General features: G+C 50.7%; 1 protein-coding gene across 11 annotated transcripts in view; it reads right to left on the reverse strand.

Annotated features, from left to right (window-relative positions):
- Window positions 1–22,482, reverse strand: part of LOC135235352 (arginine-glutamic acid dipeptide repeats protein-like) — a 180,992-nt gene that overhangs the window by 53,052 nt on the left and 105,458 nt on the right. For 7 of the 11 annotated variants that reach the window (XM_064300775.1, XM_064300774.1, XM_064300777.1 and 4 more), the window contains 3 exons: window positions 8,792–8,897; window positions 8,205–8,301; window positions 6,599–6,703 (listed from right to left, as the gene is read on the reverse strand). In XM_064300775.1, the coding sequence (XP_064156845.1) occupies window positions 6,599–6,703; window positions 8,205–8,301; window positions 8,792–8,897 (308 nt within the window). Of the gene's footprint in view, window positions 1–585; window positions 1,213–6,598; window positions 6,704–8,204; window positions 8,302–8,791; window positions 8,898–22,482 lie in introns of those variants that run through there. The other 4 variants (XM_064300780.1, XM_064300779.1, XM_064300781.1 and 1 more) reach the window with 4 other exon arrangements.

Raw genomic sequence — 22,482 nt, forward strand, 5'->3', positions numbered from 1 at the left:
ACCATCATGGCTAAATGGCACACTAGGCCCCAGCCTTCATTAGGCTTTTCGACACATCCATAGATACGCGCGAGCTTATGTAAACTTCCTAGCAACATCCTTCTCATGCCATCTCGGTTGTAAACACAGGAATGCAAAGCGTTGCAAAATGGAGTCCTGACAAGCGCCGCTTATGTTACAGAGACAGCACAAATAACAGTGGAGGAAACGAAGTTAGCCAGCTAGCATGATCAAATCAGTGACCATTGAATGCACAAACACGAAAACAGCTTCACATACGAGTTGACCACAACAACGAAACAGCGGGCTATTTAGTAGCTTCGATAACTTGCATTCTGCTACAATGACAATAGCTAATGCAGACTGCTTCGACATAGCCAGCTTGCTATCATCAGCTAACGTTACAGAGTGGCGACTGAACGTGCGGGAGCTTGCGACAGCACCATCAGAATACCAGCGGCATAAATATTTTAGCTATAGCGATAACCAGCGAAACGTTTTGCAGCTTACAGGCGAAGACGAAATCGAGGCAGCAAAAACAACGGCGGACTTTTATATAACATATAACGCTTAATGCAAACCTACCTTCGCGGACTGAACAGGTCGTCCATGTCGGAAACGAAGAGCTTGCGCTCAGTGTTGACAGTTAGCCTGCTGCTGTGGCTGGGATAAATTGTCCCTTCCCACCTAGCTGTTTCTCGGTACTCAAAATGGAGGCGCACGCAGTCTCTCGCTCTCTCTCTCTCGCAGAGGTTTTCACTGAGCTTGTGCTATGACCTCAGCCTTCACGCACAGCGTACAAAGTTCCCGTTCTGACAGACACAACTGAGCATGTGCCGCGACCTTAACCACAGACACGCTGGAAACGCAATCCATCTCTCCGCCAGTCTTTTCCATAAACAAGGCCAACTTGCGAAGCCGCTGACGCCCAGCACTGCATACCAAACAAGCGGAGAGGGAGGGAGCTACGAGCGCGACAGGCAGGGAGACAGACAGTGGGGCCCCGTACGGGGGGTTTTCTGACAGACAACAGTCACAGGTCCAAGCTCTTCCCTATTTCCCCCTTGAGGTGCCCCGTCTTCGAAATATAATGTTTAACGCCTCCAAAATGTATGTTTCTTCACGCCAGAACACAAGGTATTTGCATGTAATTTTCCGCCTGCTGAAAGAGAATCTTAGCCTACGTCGTTAAAAAAATGAACCTTTATAAATACTCTCTTTATGTGGTAGTATGTATGTCTGTGATAGGCTTATATACTTGCTTTTCCACGACCAACACTCGCTTCGGACGTGCACTACAAATATTCATAAAGCAGCCACGTTTTTGTTCAACGGCCGTAAAAGCTAAGCAACCTATAATTTTAATATAAGTTGTGCATGGGGAAAGAAACAGAGTAGAAAATCAACAGGCTGCCCCAGTCTCCAACATATACAGTATTTTTAAGTAAGGACTTTAAAAAGTATAGCCTATATTTTACTTAAATTAAATGCTAAATTGATTTAAACAGAAGTAGGTCTACACATTGATTATCCAAACCAATTTACAGCTAAGGCAAATTACACATATGAATTATTTGAAAATGTAAATTACACAAACACGCACAGTTTTTTTTCAGAATATCCATCATAACTTTACTCCTTGAATAATCCTTGTACCGTTCTCAGAAAATGATATACAAACCAAGACTGTTCTTGTTTGCGCATAAATTCCAGAAAACATTCGGGAATAAATACGAGGGATTGAGAATTAGCCTCCTGCTGGCTGCTTTCAAGCACACTAAAACAGACCTAAGTAACGACGAATATTTCACAAATTAATGCAAATTTAACCTTGCATTCAACTGAAATTTATGCCAAGTCAGAGACATAAGCAAATATGTGTATATCAGAAAAAAACTACTCATTTAACAATTTGTGTTACATAAATAAATAAATAAATAAATGCAAAGTCGGTCAGATTTCACCGAAAAATCAAAGATAAAATGTGCAAAGACAGCATGGTAGTTTTGTGCGATGAATTTACCAAACAGCTTTTCATCCGAGGCCCAGAGCGTGCTTTGCAGCATCTAGCCGAGAAGCGCGCAAACAGGGAAGTGGATTATTAAACAGATTGGTGTGCATACTCATCTCCGCTAATTTTGACCGCCAGCGTGCCTTTTTTTATTTACCTGGATGTGACCAGGGAACAGTGCAGGCGGACATGTCGTGAACACTGTGACCGTTGTGCATGCTGCAGATAAGAGTACTCCGTCTACAAATTCATTACTTTTTTTTTTTTTTTTTTTTGTGCTGATATCAGGAGTGTCGTTTATTTTGCATGACAACCGCAAAGCTGAGCAGCCTTTCCCCGGGGAAATATTATGCACTGACCTTTCATGGCTTTGACTAAATGTCAGTTTCTGTTCCTTGGGCAGTGTGATGATTTAAGCACAATATCAAAACCGATTTTATCATTTAAAAAAAAAAAAAAAAAAAGATTTCCATGTAAGATCTACAATTTCTGTACCACAAAGAGGAGTTAAAAGTATATTGTTCAGTATATTGTTGAGTGACGTAAACGAGTTGCGATGGGGTAAAACCTGGTGTTTCCCTTTGGGCATAATCTGACTGAAATGTACAACGTGACGCCCTGCTTGTGACGTTGGAAAAGGTTGCATCTACAGTTGTGGGGCTGTTGAAAAAAGACCTGTGAAATCTTTCACAAAATTACAACTGATTGATTATGATGTTCACTGTAAGGAAGCTGAACATTCAACTTCATAGTGTATTTCAAATTGTTATTCATGTTTTTTTTCCAGAAAACATAAATCTCAAAATATTAGCACAGAAACTGAAATGTAAATGTAGAACTTTACCCATTAAAAAAGCAACTGTAGCCTAATCACTTACATTCAGTGTAGATACTTGTCAGCCTTGCATTTCGAAACTGTACATTTAGAAATCTTGTAGAAACCATTTGTTGGTCTTAACTGGAAAAATAACATCCAATAAGCTTCCCAACCAAGTTATGTCTGAATTGTGTTAGATATGAGGAAGAGAAATTAAAACATTATCTGTATTAAAAAAATCTCTGTTGTCTACTTGCAAAAATGCAACTACTGCAAAGAAAATTGAGACCAGAACTCAAAGTACGTTATGTGCAAGGACTAAAACACAGAATAGTAACAATAATAATAATGTAACAAAAACAATCCTACGGATTAATACGAAAAATATGGGCAAGCGCAGGGACTTTCTCCGGTAACACCAAAACTAAATTAGAAAAACTTTGGAGTGGGGCGGTTCCATTCATTTTACAGACATATGCTTAAAAGCCGAGGCATTTTATTTGTGGAATTTTTTATCTCATCTCACTGCACAGAGTACCTAATACAAGCCTCTTCATTTTTAAGAAATACTGAACAATTTCAGCGACTCGATGCGATACACCACACATTTGAATTCCAAGGATTCACACATGCATTATTTTACAGCTCCTCTGTCATTAATTATCTTGCTCAAGGGAACAACAGTTCTTCCACGTGACATGTTATATAACTTAGAGATATCGATGTGGCTGCATGTGTATGCATGAGCGTGTCATCGTTTTTTCCATCCCAAACTCTGACTGGGAAGCAGCGTTCAAGATGAATTTGTGGACATAATTTACTCTTTTCCCCTGCAGTCTCCACTGATACCGTATGATGTAGCATGCAAATAAAATACAGTGAAGCAAACTACCCCTGACAGAGTGAGCGTGTACCCCCTCCTTAACTCACAAGTCCACCTGCTAAGGGATATAAGTACCTTATCAACCACCAATTATTCAGTTTTTCGCAAAAATATAAATAACCCAAGTGCACAGTAGAAAACCACATTAGCTACTACCCGGCTGCATCATTTGCAACATTGCACTTAACAATCAAGTAGCTACTAATAAAGCTGCGTTGTTATATAAAGCCCAACCACTTACATCCTCACCCTTTTCAAAAATGTCTTATTGAAGCACTAAAATATTTATGACCATCAGTGTAACCCAGCAGCAACTCTAAATGCTTACCAATCTGAAGTTCATCAGAATAACATGATGAAGAGCTGATTGGGTTAAACTGCAAGATAACACCCACTAAAAACAAGACATTGAGACAACACCAATTCATCACGGTATCCTTATAATATTAGAAACTTCTAAAGATTGGAGCCTTCATGGCAAAGACAAATCAATGTTTTTTCCATTGTCTATTCTATCATTGAAAAAAAGTCACAGTGCATGTACAGTATGCTAGTCAGACTATATGGTCCAGAATTCCTTCCCTAAAATCCATATAAGGGATGTGATTTTGGGTCAGTTATGCTTTTACTGGAAACTAGTTCTTATCAGTTAACTATTAAAATAAAAATCATTAAATTTGAATCATATGAAAGGTAAATTCATAGTATAACAGGTCATGTAATAGTGCTTCACATTGGGAATATGTAGGCAAATAGGCTGTTTACTTTTCCATATCCATTAAATCTTTCTAAAAAAAGAAAAAACCATGTACAAAATGTGAAGATATAATTTCTACTCCTCACCTATAGCACAGAATGAAAGACTTTCATAGTAAAGCGAAATAGACGTTTTACAGAGTGTCAGTGAGGGTAAGTTCGCTGCGCTAGTTTAGCAGCTGCTCTGTAACCAGGCCACTGGAGCCCAGGCCAGTGTGCTCAGCTGCTGCTGGCACCGCCGCCCGCCCTGGCCTTGTGTCGCCGGCTTCGTGCGGGGCTTATCCTTAATATAACTGAGCTTAGCTCCGGCTCTGCCCCGAGAAAGACGCAAGCTCTACATGACAAATTTGGCATTTAACTTGTTTGTCCCCCCTCTTTTTTTTTCTCATAAAAAGCCCAGATGGGACAGACTTCTCTCCTGGCAAGACGTTTTGTACCGAGGCATTCGAACCCCGATCCGGAGGCATTTGAGTAGCGCACGCGCCGGGTCACCAAGTCAACAGCGGCGTCGCTTTTCGGTCGCGGTGTTTCACGTACGCTGCAGCGCACCGGTTTTCCCATACAGGAAGTGACCCAAATATGGGAGGCGGGGCTAAAATCTCAATGCATTTTGCAGAGGGAGAAACCGCAGTGTGTGTGTGTCGTGGATAACGCTCTTGCTTCTGGAATGTGCTGTCATCTGTTGTCAGTCTACAGTTATTCATTTAATTACTCCAAACCTGCCATGGATCCAGCCACACACTCACCCATGCACAGTGTGTGAGTGTGTGAGCGTGTGTGTGTGTGTGTGTGTGAGTGTGTGAGGGTGTGTGTGTATGAGAGTGTGTAATAGCATAAATATATTTTTCTTCATTATAGTATTAGAGTTTGAGCCCATTCAGGTTCAGACCAGATGAAAATACTGACTGAGTGCAAACCGCTGTAATGCTTGTGCGCGTATGAAGTTTGCGTTATTTAAAATGACGGAGGCCCTTTCAGCAGTAACGCAGCACGGCGCAGATTGCCCCGCAGCCTTAATCAGGGCCGCGCAGCGCAGCGGGGGGGGGGGGGGGGGGGGGGGGAGATTAGAGCCGGCTGCTCGGGGTGGTCTGACAACTGACGTTAATCTACAGCGAGCGCCGCTCGCTCCCGAGCCGGACGGCGGAGAGTCTTTCCGCGCGCGCATAAAAGGGCTGTCGTTCTTTCACCGGAGCTCCGAGTTTTATTCCAGTTGTGATAGTGCGCTGCACAGTTACTAAAAACCACGGGAGAAATGGTAGCACTCAATCTCAAGAAGCGCACCACGTCGGGCTGAGGTAATAAAATGATTCTTTCCTACCGGAGTGCACCGCAAACGTCAAGTTAAAAAATACTGCTGTATTATATTCACGACAGTTCTACAAAATTATTACCAGTGCTGTAAAAAGGTAAACGCTACAGCTGCCTAAAACTACTACATAATTTCATATCTGCAAACTTGCCTATGTTATTTAAAACAAATCATAACTGACTAAATGCACAGATTTTTTGCCAGACATTAGCTTGTTGATTCTGAATATTATAAAAGTATATTTTTAATACAAACAACAGAAGGTGATGCAAATCTGCAAAGGTCTCTACGGCTGCTCAGTAAAATAAGAACAGTTCTTATAGGAAGAATGCCATTAAATAAAACAAGACTGAAAGCTAAAAATTAATAAATGCATGAATATTACTGCGCATTAGATACCCACATCCTGTGTGTGACCTTGAGTTCTGGATTTTCACAAGTCAAGAGCCTTTGATGGTAAAACACAAAACTGTACCTGAGCAGCATTTAAATGTAATCTCTGTACACCTGCAGGGCTTCGAGAAGCATTAAGGAACTAATTATATAGCAAGCAACTACATAACTGAACTGAACTACAACTCCCACGCAGTCTTTAACCCACACAGATATGCCTGCGATTATGTCTGCCACCACTAGGTGGAGAGACGTAAATGCGACCACCCAGCATGCATCTCTGCGTGTCGGTCAACAGCAGATCTGCAGCGGAGGTGGTGTCACAGCTGCGCAGTTTGTCTTCGGCAACACTGTGGGACTCAGGTTTGAGCTGCAGGAGGTGGGTTGGGTTTCTGTGCGCAGATATCAGGGACTCAATCTCAATCTCACCTGGTCTCCGGGTTGTATCCCAGGATGTAGAAAAAGGAGTCGATGCGGGCTTTGAACTCCCGGGCAACGAAGATGTCGGAGAAATGGGAGATGTTACATTTCCCTCTGAAAGAGAGAAAAAAACACACATAAATGTTATCATTTTCGCTAAAAGCACATTCGCCAGAAACACTGTCATTTACCACTGTATTGGCTGGGTAAACTTTCAACTGAGTTCAAGTGTTCTGTTCCGATGTACTTGTAAGCAACAAACAAAAAAAACCCTGCATGTAAAAACTTGACGTTAACAACAGGAAGGAGCAGGCCGCTAACAGGCTTATTAGCGACGTAGAGTACGACGCCCCTGCATCCCGCGTGCTGCTCACTGACGCACCGCAGATCAAGCGGGCCCCCGCACGCACAAAAAAGCCCGCTACAGCTCCACAAACCACATCTTGACATAATTTCGCTCCTCTACCATGTCTTTTTTCTCCCCCCCCCACCACCTCCCCACCCCCCCCGTTTAATATTTAATGTCGACATCCATCACAATAACAGGCGTCACTGGCGACGGGGGCTATCTTTCCACTTCCTGCCAGTCCCCCCCCCCCCCCCAAAACGAAAATACCTTCCCCCCCCCCCAGGAGATGAAAGGAGGTGTGCGGGTTAGAGCCGGGGATTACCGCACCCGGCTGGAATGTTCCGGAGCGTATCTAGGGCCCTCTAAGGCGAATCAAAAGGCTCTCTGTAGCAGCAGAAGTTGCTGCTAATTTGCCCTGAAATCAGCGGTTGGAGACGTGAGCTTTGAACACAGCCGCGCCGACCGAGAGTCCAGATGGTTTTTGTTAAAAGAAAAGAAGGGGGAAAAAAACGAAGAAGAAAAAAAAAAACAACTCACATGAGCGCAGTGGGGGAAAAAAAGAAGATAAAGAACGGCACTATCTGGTTTCCATCCCAGAAAATAACCACGCCTGTCTCCTTCTTAACGAAGTTAACCGTGGCCAGAATGGCGGCGTTACTCTCCACAGCGCTCAGCGCATTTAATAATGGAGAAATATCCACCCCTGTCTGTTCACTTACACGTTAGCGCAGGCTAACTCAGTGGTGTCCGAGTTCATCTCTGTAAACAGCGCTGGTCTTAATCTGAAGTGCCGTGTACACACACCCCCCTCAGAGGAGCGCTCACAGCTGCTCTGCACGCAGAGGAGGCCTCACCTCTCTCATTAAGCGCATGAGCAGCCTCGCCTGCGGTTTCTCAGACGCAGACGCCAGGCTTCGGAGCAGGTAGCCTAGCGCTGCCTAACGGGGGCGGGTAGGGGGGGGGGGGGTGCAGTGTGCTTTACACGCTATGAGTGTAAGAAACAGAGCAGCTCCCATCTGGAGCCACAGACCGAAACGTCAGGCGCTACGTGGAACTCTGCGATAGAACAGATGAAGGCAGAGCGGGCTCGACCACCCCCCCCCCCCCAACGTGCGTGCGCAGGTGAGTTACCTGAGAGCAGCAGTCGCGTGGTAGGTGCCCCGAGCAGCAGCAGGCCCCCCCCCCCGTGTGTGCACAGGTGCGGTACCTGAGAGCAGCAGCATGGTTGTGCCCCCCCCCCCTCGTGTGCGTGCGCAGGTGCGGTACCTGAGAGCAGCGGCGTGGTAGGTGTCCACGTAGTCTGAGATGAAGAGCTCCCGGCTCTTCACCACCGGATCGGTGATGACCAGCTCTCGCCCAGAATCTGGAAGGAGGAGGGGGAACGGGGGTCAACGATGGTGAGGGGGGTAGGGTGTGTGCAACAGGACAATAGGGGATCATAATATTGACGGGAACATGGTGAACTAGTGCTGCTCAGCCGCAGTCGGGTGGAGTTAATTCCCTGCTGTGTGATGTGCGTAGCAGCCAGCGCAGATCCTTGCTGACGCCGGGCCCTCAGGGGCCACATCTCAGCAGAACTTACTTGGACATGACAGAATCCACGACTCGCTGCTCACTTATCCAGGGGACAGATTGCGGATGAGTGCTTTATTCTGATTCCCAGCACCAGCGTCTGTCTGAGAGGCTGCTCTTCTCACAGACACTTTGCATGCCCCATTACTTCTCATGCCTTACTTATTTTTCACCTGTACACCACAGCACAAATAAAGCACTTTTCTTGTCCTTTTAAAAAAAATTTTTTTTTTTTTAATTCACATTTTTTGCCGTAGGGCGCAAAGCGAGGCGGCGCTCACCGTTCTCGTTGTTGCGGTCCTGCACCAGGTGCTGGTACACGGAGTCCGGGACCTCCGACTGCCGGTAGTACCATTTCACGCTCATCAGCAGATGGTCCCGTTTACTCTGGTATGGATGGCAAGAGGGAGGGGACAAAAAAAAAAAGGAAGAATCCGATAAAGCAAACAGACATAACTTTGTTTGTTAACGGCGTCACAAATTGGCTCCAGAGCAAACAGACACGCTCTCCGGTTGTTGGTTCATCGTACGCTTCCCCTCGCCAAAGCACCGTGCGGAACTAAGTCAATTAAAAAGGGATTGAGAGCTCTTAATTCTTTAATAAAATTAACATAAAACATCCTGCGCGCTGCAGTCCGGGGGGAAATGAAAAGGGCAGAGGAATGAATCTTTGACTTCGCCTCAGAGTATTTAAATCTCCAGATTTTCCACAAGCAAAACAAGGGAGGAAATCCAACTGCTAAAGATCACTGAACCGATGACGACGAGGCCATCAAAATCCAATCAACCAGCGAACTCGCTGTTTACCCAGCGTCTGGGTTCTCCTGTGACTGTGAACCTTGAACACTGCCACCTAACGTCAGCCTGTGGGACTGAAGGTTCAGCAGAAACGTGCAGTTCCACAAAACGAACAGCGAGTGGCAGCACTGAGTCAAATATCACTTTCACAAGCCATTTCACAAGCCATTTATTATACAGCCAAGGGTGTGGGGGAGAGAAGAAAAAAAAGAAAAGGGGTTAGGCAAGACATGTTTTCATTCATTCACATGAAATATTTATTATCCTTCCACACACACACAAACCGACCTGACCATTCAGAGCATTTAAAATAACGGGGGGAAGGTGGAAATAAACCCCAATGGCCTCGCTTCGCTGGCTGTCACAAAGAAGCCAGAAATCACAGCGGCGTTTAAAATGGCTGTGGATGCCAGCCTCCAGCCACAGGGAAGGGCGTCGCCGTGCCAGAGCGGGGAAAGGAGAGACAGACGCCCATCCCGCACGGCGTCCGTTACCGTGACGGCGTCCGCGGTTTCCCGCGCTGCCGGAAGCCGCCGCTCGGACGCGTTTTTTTTTTTTAACGCGCCTACCTCGGCTGCGTTACAGGAGCAGGTGCGTTACGCGCGCGGAGAGAGGGGCGCGGCACTCACCCCGAGCGGTTCACACGCCCCGTCAGAGCGGCGCGGCGCCCGGGGGCGTTCTCACGCGGAGACGCGCTGGCACGGAGAGCGCCTGTCAGTCACGGTTAGGAGCAGGGAAATTCAGCCTCTCAGAGGCCCGCCGCAGCGTGAGACAGAAGGCTGACTTAACCTCCACTCCCGCTGACAGCTCCGAACAGGCCCACTTTGCACCACCGCCACATAAAAAAGCTTTAAAAAGACTATATTTGTAACATAATTCCATGTCCTCGTCCCAGAAAAGTAGAATTTGTGGGTTCTCGCACTTTACGCAAACACGCACACACACGCACGCACACACACACACACACACACGCACAGTCACACACACACATGCACGTACACGCACGTGTGCACACACACACACACACACACAAATGCATGCACACGCGCACATATGCACGCACACACGCACACACACACATGCACACACGCATGCACACACACGCGCACACACATGCAGTCGCACACACGCATGCACACACACATGCACACAGACGTGCGTACACACATACATACGCACACACGCACATACACACATACATACACACACACACGCACGCACACATGCATGCATGCACACACGCACACACACGTACACACACACGCGCTTGCGTGACTCATGTTCCCAATCTGCAGCTTACCGAGCTGCTAATTACACCTGACTTATGGTATTATCTCCATCTCCGCGGCGCCCGGTGTTTCCGCTGATATTGTCGGGTGTGTGGCATTGTGTGTTCGCGGGGCTGGGCTTGTGTGTCTCTGCGGCTATAGGTTCCATCGCTGCCGTTGTAGCCTGGAGCACAGCGCTGTACTGGAACTGCTTCTATAAATATCCAGCGGTCTGAATGGACTGTGTGCGTAAGAGTGTAAGCAGTCATAAGTCGCTGTGGATATGACTGCCTGCTAAATGCCAAAAATGTCAAAAGAATGAGAGAGAGAGAGAGAGAGAGAGCACACTGGGCCTCCAGAAACAGCACAGCATCCGTTTCCTGAGGTCTCCTGGATAACCCAACAGGGGTAACCCTACAGAGTAACAATACAGAGTAACCGTACAGAGTAACCCTACAGAGTAACGGAACAGAGTAACAATACAGTCTCCCTACAGAGTAACAATACAGAGTAACCCCACAGAGTAACCCTGCAGAGTAACCCCACAGAGCAAGCTAAGAGTGGCCATGTGTATCTGAGTAAAATAAACTAACGTATATATGTGCTGCTACCTTCAGGTACATTTAGCACTTCTGCAGTTTACACTCAGCCTCACACAGAGCCTCGTAAAGCTCTGAATGTTTCAGAAAGGAGGTACCGTGCATTTAAAAAACAAAATAAAACATTCCTCTTGCAGTCCTTTTTAAAAAACCATAAACACAAATCAACACGATACCTCTGACCTTTCCCTTAGCGAGTCCACAGACTGGAAATTACGCTTTCATTATCGCGGCCTAATTATGTTTGCACGCAGGCCGGACCAGACGCTCGCGCTGAATGAAATTACGGCGGTAAGCGCTCTCGGGCAGACGCGGGCGCGGGGAGCCCATTAGAATGACAATGCCCGATTGGTTAGCGGGAATTCCTGGCCGCGTTTGGAGCGGCGGCCATCTCCCTGTCCCGGGGCCTTCTCAGACAGCCCAAAAAAACAAAACAGCCCCTTCTCCACCTCAGAGGGAGAAAGGGAGGACAGAGGGAGAGAGAGAGAGAGAGAAAGGGAGGACAGGGAAAGAGAGGGAGGGAGGGAGGACAGGGGGAGAGAGAAACATAAACTCAAATCCAAGTTTCCATTTCTGCACTGAATATGCCTGCACCCCCCCTCAGACTGAGGTGAGGTAAGAGGCTGCAGAGGGGGGGGTTTTTTGCAGTGTGTAAGAGCAACAGCTGTAGATATGGGGGACGGTACTGAGACATTCCTCTGTAGGCTCGCCAGCAACCCCCCCCCACTCCTTCCCCCTCCCCCTCTCCAAACCTCCGCCCCCCACTCTAACCGCCCCCACCGCTCGCCCCCACCCCACTCTTTTGTAAGTGTAACGTGTCAGAGCAGTGCCAGTGAGGACCCCAAGCTTTCCCCATTCCAACTGAGAGACCAGAGGGGGATGTGGGGGGGGAATGGGGGGGAGGGATGTCAAAGTTTAAGGTGCAGAGCAGGCAGCTAACACCTCACTGCCACGCAGAGAACAGTCAGACACATAATGACCCGGTCAGGGCTGTGTGAGGGGTGCAGGATCGTTTGAGGGGTGCAGGCCTGTTGTAGGGGTGCAGGGCTATTTGAGGGGCGCAGGGTCGTTTGAGGGGCACAGGGCTGCTTGAGGGGGTGCAGTCTGAGAATGCCACTCTGGACACACTGAGATCAGAGCAGGCCCTCACAGAGCTGCAGAGCGAGGGGCACAAATCGCTCTCATCCCTGGCGGGCGAGGGGTGTGGGGGGGCGGGGGGGATTTGGGGGGTATCCTGCTCTCACACACATCCCAGAATGAGACCGAAAAGCACAAATCTGTGCAGTTTGGCACTTTATATGAAACTCGTTTGAATGGAAATTAAAGGCAATGATTACTCGGTCGCTTTGACAGTAAAATGGTGTGCAGATTTCCCCTCTGTAAGTCGTCCAGGGGTGGGGGGGGAGGGGATTGGGGGTTTAGAGGGGATCCTCCTATTCCTGGCAAAGCTTTCAGGCTGGCTGCCAATCAAAAAGGCTCGTCCAATAGGCTCACAGTTCAGGTTACCCACATGAGCCCTGGGGATTAGAGGGAGATGGAATCCCAGCAGGCCATGGGGCAGTCCTTCATCGGGCCTGAGAAGAAACGAGGGACAGCGGTGACCGCTAATGAGCGATCACAGGGAACAGAAGCGCTGCTCGAACCCCAGGCCTCACAGGGGGAGTGTCAGTGCGCAGAAATGAGAGGAACTGAGCACGCAGAGCTAGTTAGCCCTCTGGAGAGCAGGCTTATTTGGAACGTTTTTTCAAAATTCCAAGTCAGTGCTCTAGAACTCCAGTGCTTTCAGTCACCAGCAGTAATTGTGACATCAGCATCAGAATGTTCAGTTAAGAAGATTCTCATCTTTGTGACCTCACACCTTAAAAGGTTAAAAGAAGGAAAAAACTGCCTGGAAAAAGCCCGGTCGCTCCAGCCTGTCACTCAGGGAACACTAACAGGAAGTCTGTGTTTATTTTACGCGTTCAGACTGCGCTCCTCCGTCCTGCTGCTCGGCCGGCCGGCACAGCGCTCCGCTCAGGCCTGCTACAGAAGCGGTCGCCGCGGCGAGCACTACCTCGCTGTCAGGGAAACGGAGCAGGGCAGGCTGGGCTGGGGGGGGGGTTGAGGGGTGGAGCTACGCCACAGCTGTCTGTCTAACGCACAACAGCACTTTGATTGAGGCTTAAAGAAGAGGTGAGGACTCCTCTGTGGAGGGGAATGGAGTCTGAAAGATGGTGTGTTGAGTGGGGGGGGGGAGTGTTGAGTGGAGGGGAGTGATGAGTGGGGGGGGGAGTGATGGATGGGTTTAGTAGGCGTTTTCGGTGGGTTCTTGCATACAGCGTGAGGCTGAGCGCTCTGGGAACGTGTGTGACTGAGCTACACACACTCTGTAAGCACTTCCATCTGCCCTTCAGCGGTACACACACGCACACGCACACGCACACACACACACACACACACACACACACACACATACACGCACGCACGCACACACACATGCGCGCACATACATATACACACACACACTAACCATGACAAAGTACAGCCTCTAAGCATGCACACACACACACACACACACATACATAAACATGCACAGGAATTCACATCGTCCCTTCAAAAATGGCAAGAAAAAAAAAATGAAAAGGAGCTAATTTAAGGACAATTTATTCGCCAAAAGTGTCTTTTACAAGCAACAGTCAAGCGCTCGTTAAACCGGAACAAAGGCTCGTTAAGCTGACGGGCTCTCAAACCCTGATAAACCTCACGCTAATAACAGCAAACCAGCGGTAATTACATGTTTTCTCGCGGAAAAATCCCGCGCACAGATTTCTCCTCCTCTCTGCGTGTCAAAAACAACAAATGGAAGAAGAGAAGGAGAGAAGGGGTGGGGGTGTGTGGGGAGAAGGGGGGTGGGGGGGGAGTCACAGCTGTGGCTGCAGCCTCAGTCAGGACCTCTCTGCGCTGCTCAGCGTCGTCTCTAACACTGCCCGCCTTATTTAGATATTAAATCTCCGCTGGCTTTGAAGACAGGCGGCCCATCTGTCATCCCGGGTCCATATTGGATTCGATGAGCATTAGCCAGTTCAAAGTGGGAGATTTCCACTGTAACAAAGCCAGGGTTCTTTTTTTCTTTTCTTTCTTTTTTCCTTCGCTGCCCCATCAAAGTGAGTCGTGTTACAGAGTTACAGCCCCCCCCCGCCCGCCCCCCCCCCCAAACAGAGCGGCAGGGCAGACCGAGGCTCCCCCGTCCCGGGCCCTCGGACACGGCGGGGTAGCGAGGCCCTCTCTGCCCTCACGCGCGGGTCGCTTTAAAATGGCGCGTGGCACTTAAAACGGACCGTCATTCGCCGGGGTGTCAGAGGAAGCAGGGGCTCGTGGGAAAGCGCGTCGGGCCGCTGAGCAAGACGCACCGCGGCTGGACAAGCGCAGCCCAAAGCGCCGCCATTAATGACGGCTATCCGCTATCAGCCGCCATCGAGCCACTTCAGAGTAAATTCAATTTTGCTTGTACAGCGCATTTTACGTAAAACTGTCACACAAACGCTTTACAGAGTAGCAGAGCATCAACGTCCCGACATGTGCCCCCCGCCCAACAGGGGGCGCTGTAAAAGGCCCGCAGAGGCGCAGACGGGACGCACAGCGACCCGCAAACTCCAGCAGGACAGGAAGTGCTCTTTCAGACCTCAAACAGAACCCACACGGTCACATAAATCGTGAAACTGCACACTATAGGACATTCCGCGGTACTCTGCTGCTCCACCATCCACCGCCAAGGGCAAAATCGTGTTTCCTACCGCTAAAAACCTCCACGTTCCCGGCAAGGTGCTTTAAAAAAACCCCATTAATTCCTTACTTGTGTGTATCAGCGTTTTCCCCCCCGCTGCCAACTTTAAGCCCTTCAGAAGAGCCCTGTCACATGGGCTGAGAGAGCGCCTGAGTGCGGTTAGGGCTCCTCTCACAAGAGCCGCTCCATAAATCCCCCTTCAAACACACAACACGGAGTTAGGGCTCCTCTCACAAGAGCCGCTCCGTAAATCCCCTTCAAACACACAACACGGACCCTCCTTATGGGAGCGCCAGGGCCTGAGTCTTCAGCCCCAGAGAGGTAGAGAGGTAGGGAGAGAGAGGGAGGGGGAGAGGGAGAGAGAGGAGGGGAGGGAGAGGAGAGAGAGAGAGAGGGAGAGAGAGAGAGAGAGAGAGGGAAGGAAAAGGTGAGTGCTTGAGAGGGAGGGAGGGATGGTGGGAAAAGGTAAGAGAGGGAGATTGAGAAGTAAGAGTGAGTTGGGAGATTTTGAAATTGGAAACACGCCCGGGTGTGTAATCTTGGTGAAATTGGGAGAGCAGGAAATGAGAAGGCCTGGTTAAGCCACAGCTAATCGATCGGAGGATTCAGCCGAGTGTGTGTGTGTGTGTGTGGGGGGGGGGGGCGGCTCAGCTGCATCCACCATGTGATCTGCGAGCTCCACAGATCCCAATCTCCGCTGTATGAAGGTGACCCAGGCCCCGCTGGTGATACGGCGCCGGTGCTAATCTTTCGGCATCGGCGTGGGACGCAAACGGAGCGCGGCCGTGAGCGGACTCTCTCTCTGAGCTGGGGGGGGGGCGGGGTGGGGGGGGGAGGCTGCAGCCTGCTCCTGTACAGTAAACAGCTAAAAACCCGCAAGCACTCTGGCCTGTCACAGACACCACTACACACAGAGCCCCGCCCCCCGGAGCACAGAGCCCCCCCCCAGCACAGAGCCCTGCCCACCCCAGCACACAGCCCCGCCCTCTCCAGCACAGAGCCCCGCCCCCAGCAGCACAGAGCCCTGCCCACCCCAGCACACAGCCCCGCCCTACAGCACACACCCCGCCAGGCACACCGCCCCCCCAGAGCACACAGCCCTGCCCTCTACAGCACACAGCCCCGCCCCCCAGAGCACACAGCCCTGCCATCTCCAGCACAGAGCCCCGCCCTCACACGTAGATGCATAGACACGCACGCACGCGCACAGCATTGTGAAATTGAGCTGCAAGAGCAATTGTCTCTGCTCCTTCCATTCTTAGTTTGAGATAAGAGCTACAGTGCTGCCCCTTGCTCTCCCTCTCCCCCTCCCTCCCTCCCTCCCTCCTCCCTCTCCCCCTCTCCCCCTCTCCCCCTCCCTCCCTCTCAGCAGTGCTGAATGGATGAAGCTGACCCCAGAGGGACCTGCAGCCAGTGAAGCTCCTTATCTCTGCCTGAGGGCTACGATGCTAATGCAGCTACTGCTACTGCTGGAGAGTGGAGATCACCTGCTCACACACACACAGACACACAGACACACCTCACGCACACACACCACACACACAGGCACAACTCACGCACGCACACACACAGACCTACACACACACACACACACCCTCACAATGCACACACCACAGGCACACCACCTAACACGCACCACACACAGACCTACACACACACACACACCTCACTCGCACGCACACACACACACACACACACACACACAACCCTATACGCGCACCTACATACACATGCACCAACACACCCACACCTCCCTCACACCCACACACACACACCTCACTCGCACACACACACACACTCACACACACACACACACACACAGAGACACACAAAGACACACAGACACACACACAGACACACACACTTGCTCTGTGAAAGCAGGCATGAAAGGGACAGGGGAGGGCGCGGTCTGTCCCTGTGAGGAGAGCGAATCGGGGTTTGCTGCCGGGGGGAGATGTGAAGAAAAGGGGAGAAATAACACTTCACTTCGGCACGCCGGCAGGGGTCAGAGGTCAGCGGTTCAGTCCCAGCATGCCGTCTCTCAGCTCCATTTCACTTTGGTCTCCGAGAGCGGCGCGGTGCGGCGGCTTCTGTGCGTCCTCCTGAGGGGACAGCCGGCAGCGGGGCGGGGGGCGGGGCAAGGGGGCGGAGCAAGGGGCGGGGCTTACAGCTCCCAGCCAACCGGCTCCTTTTAACATCAGCACAGTCACGAAGCCCCTGGTTAAGAGCTTCCAGTCACTGTAGTTAAACGGACGGGGCTGCAGCAAAAATGCAAATAAAGTTTTGATTTCCAATGTTTACACTCAAGAAGTAAGAGTGAAAACTACAAATTGGCCACCGTCGGAAATTCATTTGATAACAGGATTTCCATTTTTATTTTTTTTTATAGGGACACTATGTTCATATTTTCTGTGGTTGCCCGATTTGAGACATTTTAAGTAGGCCTACCAGATTTAAAATCATGAAAAAAAAACAAAACAAAAAATATAACATTTATAAATATAGTGACTTGGTACATTCAGAGCAGGTACCAATTTTAACTGTCATTTCGAATGTGCCTGAACATAAATCGCTATTTATTCCAGCAAATAGGAAACAAGAAAAAGAAAAGAAATGCCATTTTACTACTCTACGGAAATGAACATATTCAAACTGATATTTACACAGGGTTTCCAGCTCTCATGCTTTCACGCTCTGATCTCACGCCCAATAAACAGAGCCTAACTGAAAACAAAGACACTCCCAGATTACACGAATTATGTATCAGAGAGACTGACGATTGGCTACTCATCTGTGACATCACCCCCTCATCCACGATCGCATCACAATCAGTCACACTCCAGCTAGCTGACCATAGGTGATCGAGTGTACTGCTTTTATGATCATGCAGCAGATTGGTGCTAATTTTTCACCAGAGCAGCTGTGGCTGCCTACTTGCTGAGCCACTGAACTAACATAATCATGTAACTCCGTACGGCAACGTTACTGCTAGCTACGTACGAAAGTCAGCGGCTCAGCAAACGGCATTAGAGACGCATCAGAACCCCCGTTCTTGAATATTCTTACGGATTCGAACGCAGAATAATGCACAGGGCCTCGCCCTGCGCTCGCTAACGATAACCAGCCTCCGCGTCCATGACATCAGCGACTGAGCTCAAAGGAGCCGGAGCTTGAAGGGAGCTGGAGGAGATGAAGCGGGAGGCTAGCCAGGAGCGACGTTTCCGCCTGGCCTGCGTAATGCACTGGAGCCTGATTGCTGATAATGTTTATTTTCTGAGCAGTGGTGGTGGCGGTGCTATATCGATAGCACTCTAACGCTAGGCGTCATTAGCATTGCAGCTTGTAAATTACCCCCCCCCCCCTTCCCTGTCAGGTCCAATCAGCCGGCGGACGGCGGAACGAGCGGCCAATCGTTAGGTTTGCCCAGGAGAGGCGGGCGGGGCCGGGGAGACGAAGCGCTATCTGTGCGGTATCTGGTCTGCCGCTGAGTGACAGCGAGCGTCTGTGTGCTCAGCGCTTAGGCCCCGCTTCCGCCCTGCCCGCCACGCCCGCCGACGAGGCTTCACTTTGTGTGTGTGTGTGTGTGTGTGAGAGAGAGTGTGTGTGTGTGTGAGTGAGAGGAGTGTGGTGCGTGTGTGTGCGTGTGAGAGAGAGTGTGTGTGCGTGAGGTGTGTGTGTGAGTGAGAGAGAGTGTGCGTGCGTGTGTGTGTCGTGAGGGTGTGTGTGAGTGAGAGAGAGTGTGCGTGCGTGTGTGTGTGCATGAGGGTGTGTGAGAGAGATGTGTGTGTGTGTGTGCATGAGGGGGAGAGAGAATGTGTGTGTGTGTGTGTGTGCGCATGTGTGTTTTTTTCTCTTCTCTCTCCCAGTTCAAGCCAAGACTCAGCAGCCCTCAATCTGTGGAAATTTTCCACACCACTGCGATGATATTGATTACACCCACTGCTCCCAGAACCCCTCCACACACACACACACACAAATACACACACACACACACACACACACACACACACACACACACACACACACACCACACACACACACACACTCACATGCACACACACACACTTCTCCCAGAATCCCTGCACACACACACACACTATGTACACGCACACATGCACGCACACACACAAAGACAACACACGCACACACACATACACACAAACACATACACATACACACACACACACACACACACACACACACACACACACACACACTCCTCCTGATCCTGCACACACACACATAGTACACGCACCATGCACGCACACACACAAGACAACCACGCACACACACATACACACAAACACACATACACACACACACACACACACACACACACACACACACACACACACACACACAAAGAGAAACACAAACACACACACACACACACCTCCAGCGCTGCTCAGCCTGATCCCCATGAAGCAGGAACCCTCAGATCTCCGCGCGGCGCTCACGCTCTCTAACACAGCGGCCCGCGGGCCCGAGCGCAGGCGGGGGGGAACGCTCCGAATAACCCCTCGCTAAAGCACTAAAGACAGGATCTCAGGCGAGCGTCATCAGGCCCGCTCAGGAGACCCGCTGCAGCCGGGCGTCACGGTCGCGGTGGCGCGCGCGCGGCCTTCGCAGCCGGGAACTCTGGGACACGCTCGCAGGGTTCTCTCGTTACTGTAATAACCGGGCGGGGGAAACCTCGCAGCTTGTCAGAGCCTCCGGCTAAAATGAGACGAGACCCAGCAGCCAGACGCACACAATGGCCCTTTGTCCCAGCGAAACACACTCAACACACGTCCTGCACACAGTGAGCTTCACAGAGCATTACCGATCAGACACACACACACACACACGGAGACACACACACACGCGTATACATGGAGACACACACACACACACACATATGGAGACACACACACATACACACAGTCCCGTACTGCTATCCTTGTGAGGACCTCCCATTGACTACATTCATTCCGTAACCTCTAACCCTAACCCTAACCCCAACCACTACGTGCCTAAGCTTAACCCTAACCTTAACCTCACTGTAACCCTAACCCTAACCCTAAGTCCTAACCCTAGAACAGCCTCTTGACCTTGTGGGGATCAGCAGAAGGTCCCCAAAAAGATAAATATTCCTCATCTTTCTATCCTAGTGAGGACATTTGGTTCCCACAAAGATAGTATTACAAGTTCACATGTGCACACATGGAGACACACACACACACAAACACCACACCACACACACACACACACAAACACAAACACACACACACACACACACACACAGCGCACACATGGAGACACACACACCACACAAACACACACACACACACACAAACACACACACGCATACATGGAGACACACACACACACACACACGCATGCATACATGGAGACACACACACACACACACACACACACACACACACACACACACACAGTGTTAGGCAGGCAGGTAGGCAGACAAACAGACAGAGAAAGAGACAGACAGACAGACAGACAGACAGACAGAGAAAGAGACAGACAGACAGACAGACAGACAGACCTAAGGCGGTGTGTAAGAGGGGAGCTCCCTGTAAGTGCCGTCGCGGCTGCAGGCCTAACCCTGCCCTCCAGCAATTCTGTTTCCCAGTAACGTATTTCCCAGTCTCTGAGCTCAGCCTGTAGGCCCACACTAACTGGGGTAACAGCCTGATTATCAGTGAGGAGGGAGCGGTGTGTGACGGGCAGTACTGGGAGTAGCCAGGGGCCCCACCAGGGATTTTGGGCCCCTGGCCTCACCACCCCAGAAAATGCTATGACCTAATATTTTATGAGTGCCACTGTCAGTCAGGGCCCTTGGAATCATCCCATAACGCCCCCCCCCCCTTTTTTATGACACCCCTGGGAGTGGCACGGATGAGGTGACTGGCAGTGCTTAAGACTGGGGCACAGGCAGGTGAAGTGCCACTCGCCAGGACCCACTTCACTCATCACCCACCCCCCCGGCCCCTCCCTCCCTCCCCCCAGCAACCATGACGACAAGAATCTGAAGTAGGGAAAAAAAAGGAAAAGGGGGAAGAAAAAAAAAAAAAGCAGCAGATATTATGCATGCCCTTGCTACCACTTGGCATTTAAATGTCATTTACCGAGGCAAACAGTTCACGGCTAATTAGCGCTTAGCGTGATGTACAGCGCGCGGCGGTGGTGAGCGCGCAGCGCTGGGCTGCGCAGAGCTGGGATCTCTAACGCCACGGCGGCGTTTAACGGGAGCTCACCTCTTAAACACCGCCGGCCGCGCCTCTCCGATCGGCTCGCCGGGACGACTCGCCCGCCCGCCGCATGCATGCATGCAGCGGCGGCGGCGTCTGGAATCGCAGCACGCGTCGCATGCCATGCGCTGGAGCTCATGCGGGGCCAGTAACAGCAGCGGCCGTCGCCGGCGGTAACTGGCCGAGCCGGAGCTCCTCCTCCACCCTCCATGTTTGAACAGGGGGGTCCAGGTACGCCCCGCTTCACCATGGACAAAAACACGGGCTACCGCAGGAGCGCACTGACCCAGGAGCGCTCTCTGTCGCCCTCGGTTACCACTACTCCTAACGGACACAAAACACCGCCGTCCAGCTCAGGGCTCCACAGTGCTCCCATTTTAGGAGCATTTGCTCCTGAAAACTGATGTGCGCTAACTAGATAAATAATTTAGGAGCGCATTTACTAATCGTGGTGCATTAGCATGCTCCTAAATTTTTCAACTCAGCAGGACGTGAGCTTCTTGGGGAAAAACGTTAGCGTAGCGCCCTGCAGCTCGCTCTCTCTCACCGAAAGGGAAGAACACAAGTCCTGACGCACTCGCCTGTGTTGCTCCGCTGGCCCTTTAAGAGCGCGCACACACACACACACACACACACACACACACACACACGCACACACGCACACACGCGAGCCCCTCAGCACACCTGTGCCCAGGTGAGAGAGCCCTGCCAGCGCTCCGCAGCGCAGGTGCCATGTTCATATCGGCCGAGTTTCCTGGAAATGCGACGCCACTGAAGGGAACAGAGCCCATGAGCCTCTGCTGAGAACACACACAGCGCCTGAGCTCCTCCCAGACAACGACACGGAGCCCGAGCTTGGACCCATTCTCAGCTTTACGCGCGGCGGCGGTAGCTAGGCCACATGAAGAGGCGTAGCCAGGCCACGACGCACATGAAGAGGCGTGTGTGTGTGTGTTCAGACGTACAGTGTAGGTGTAGGTGAAGCGAGCGCATACGCACGGGGGGGGGGGGCTCTGGCGAAGACGCCATCAGCAGCCGTACGTCACTCCCATACATCACACCGCCTCACCCGGAGAGGGGGAGCGGCGAGTGCGTCTCACCCCTCGCCTGAACCCGCCTCGCACACGCGTGTCCCACGCACGCACACACACACACACGGCCCACGCACACACACACACACACACACACACATGGCCACACACACACACACACACGGCCCACGCACACACACACACACGCCCCACGCACACACACACACACACACACACGCCCACGCACACACACACACACACACGG

Source organism: Anguilla rostrata, chromosome 11 (assembly GCF_018555375.3).
Source record: "Anguilla rostrata isolate EN2019 chromosome 11, ASM1855537v3, whole genome shotgun sequence".
In the NCBI taxonomy this organism is placed as follows: Eukaryota; Metazoa; Chordata; class Actinopteri; order Anguilliformes; family Anguillidae; genus Anguilla; species Anguilla rostrata.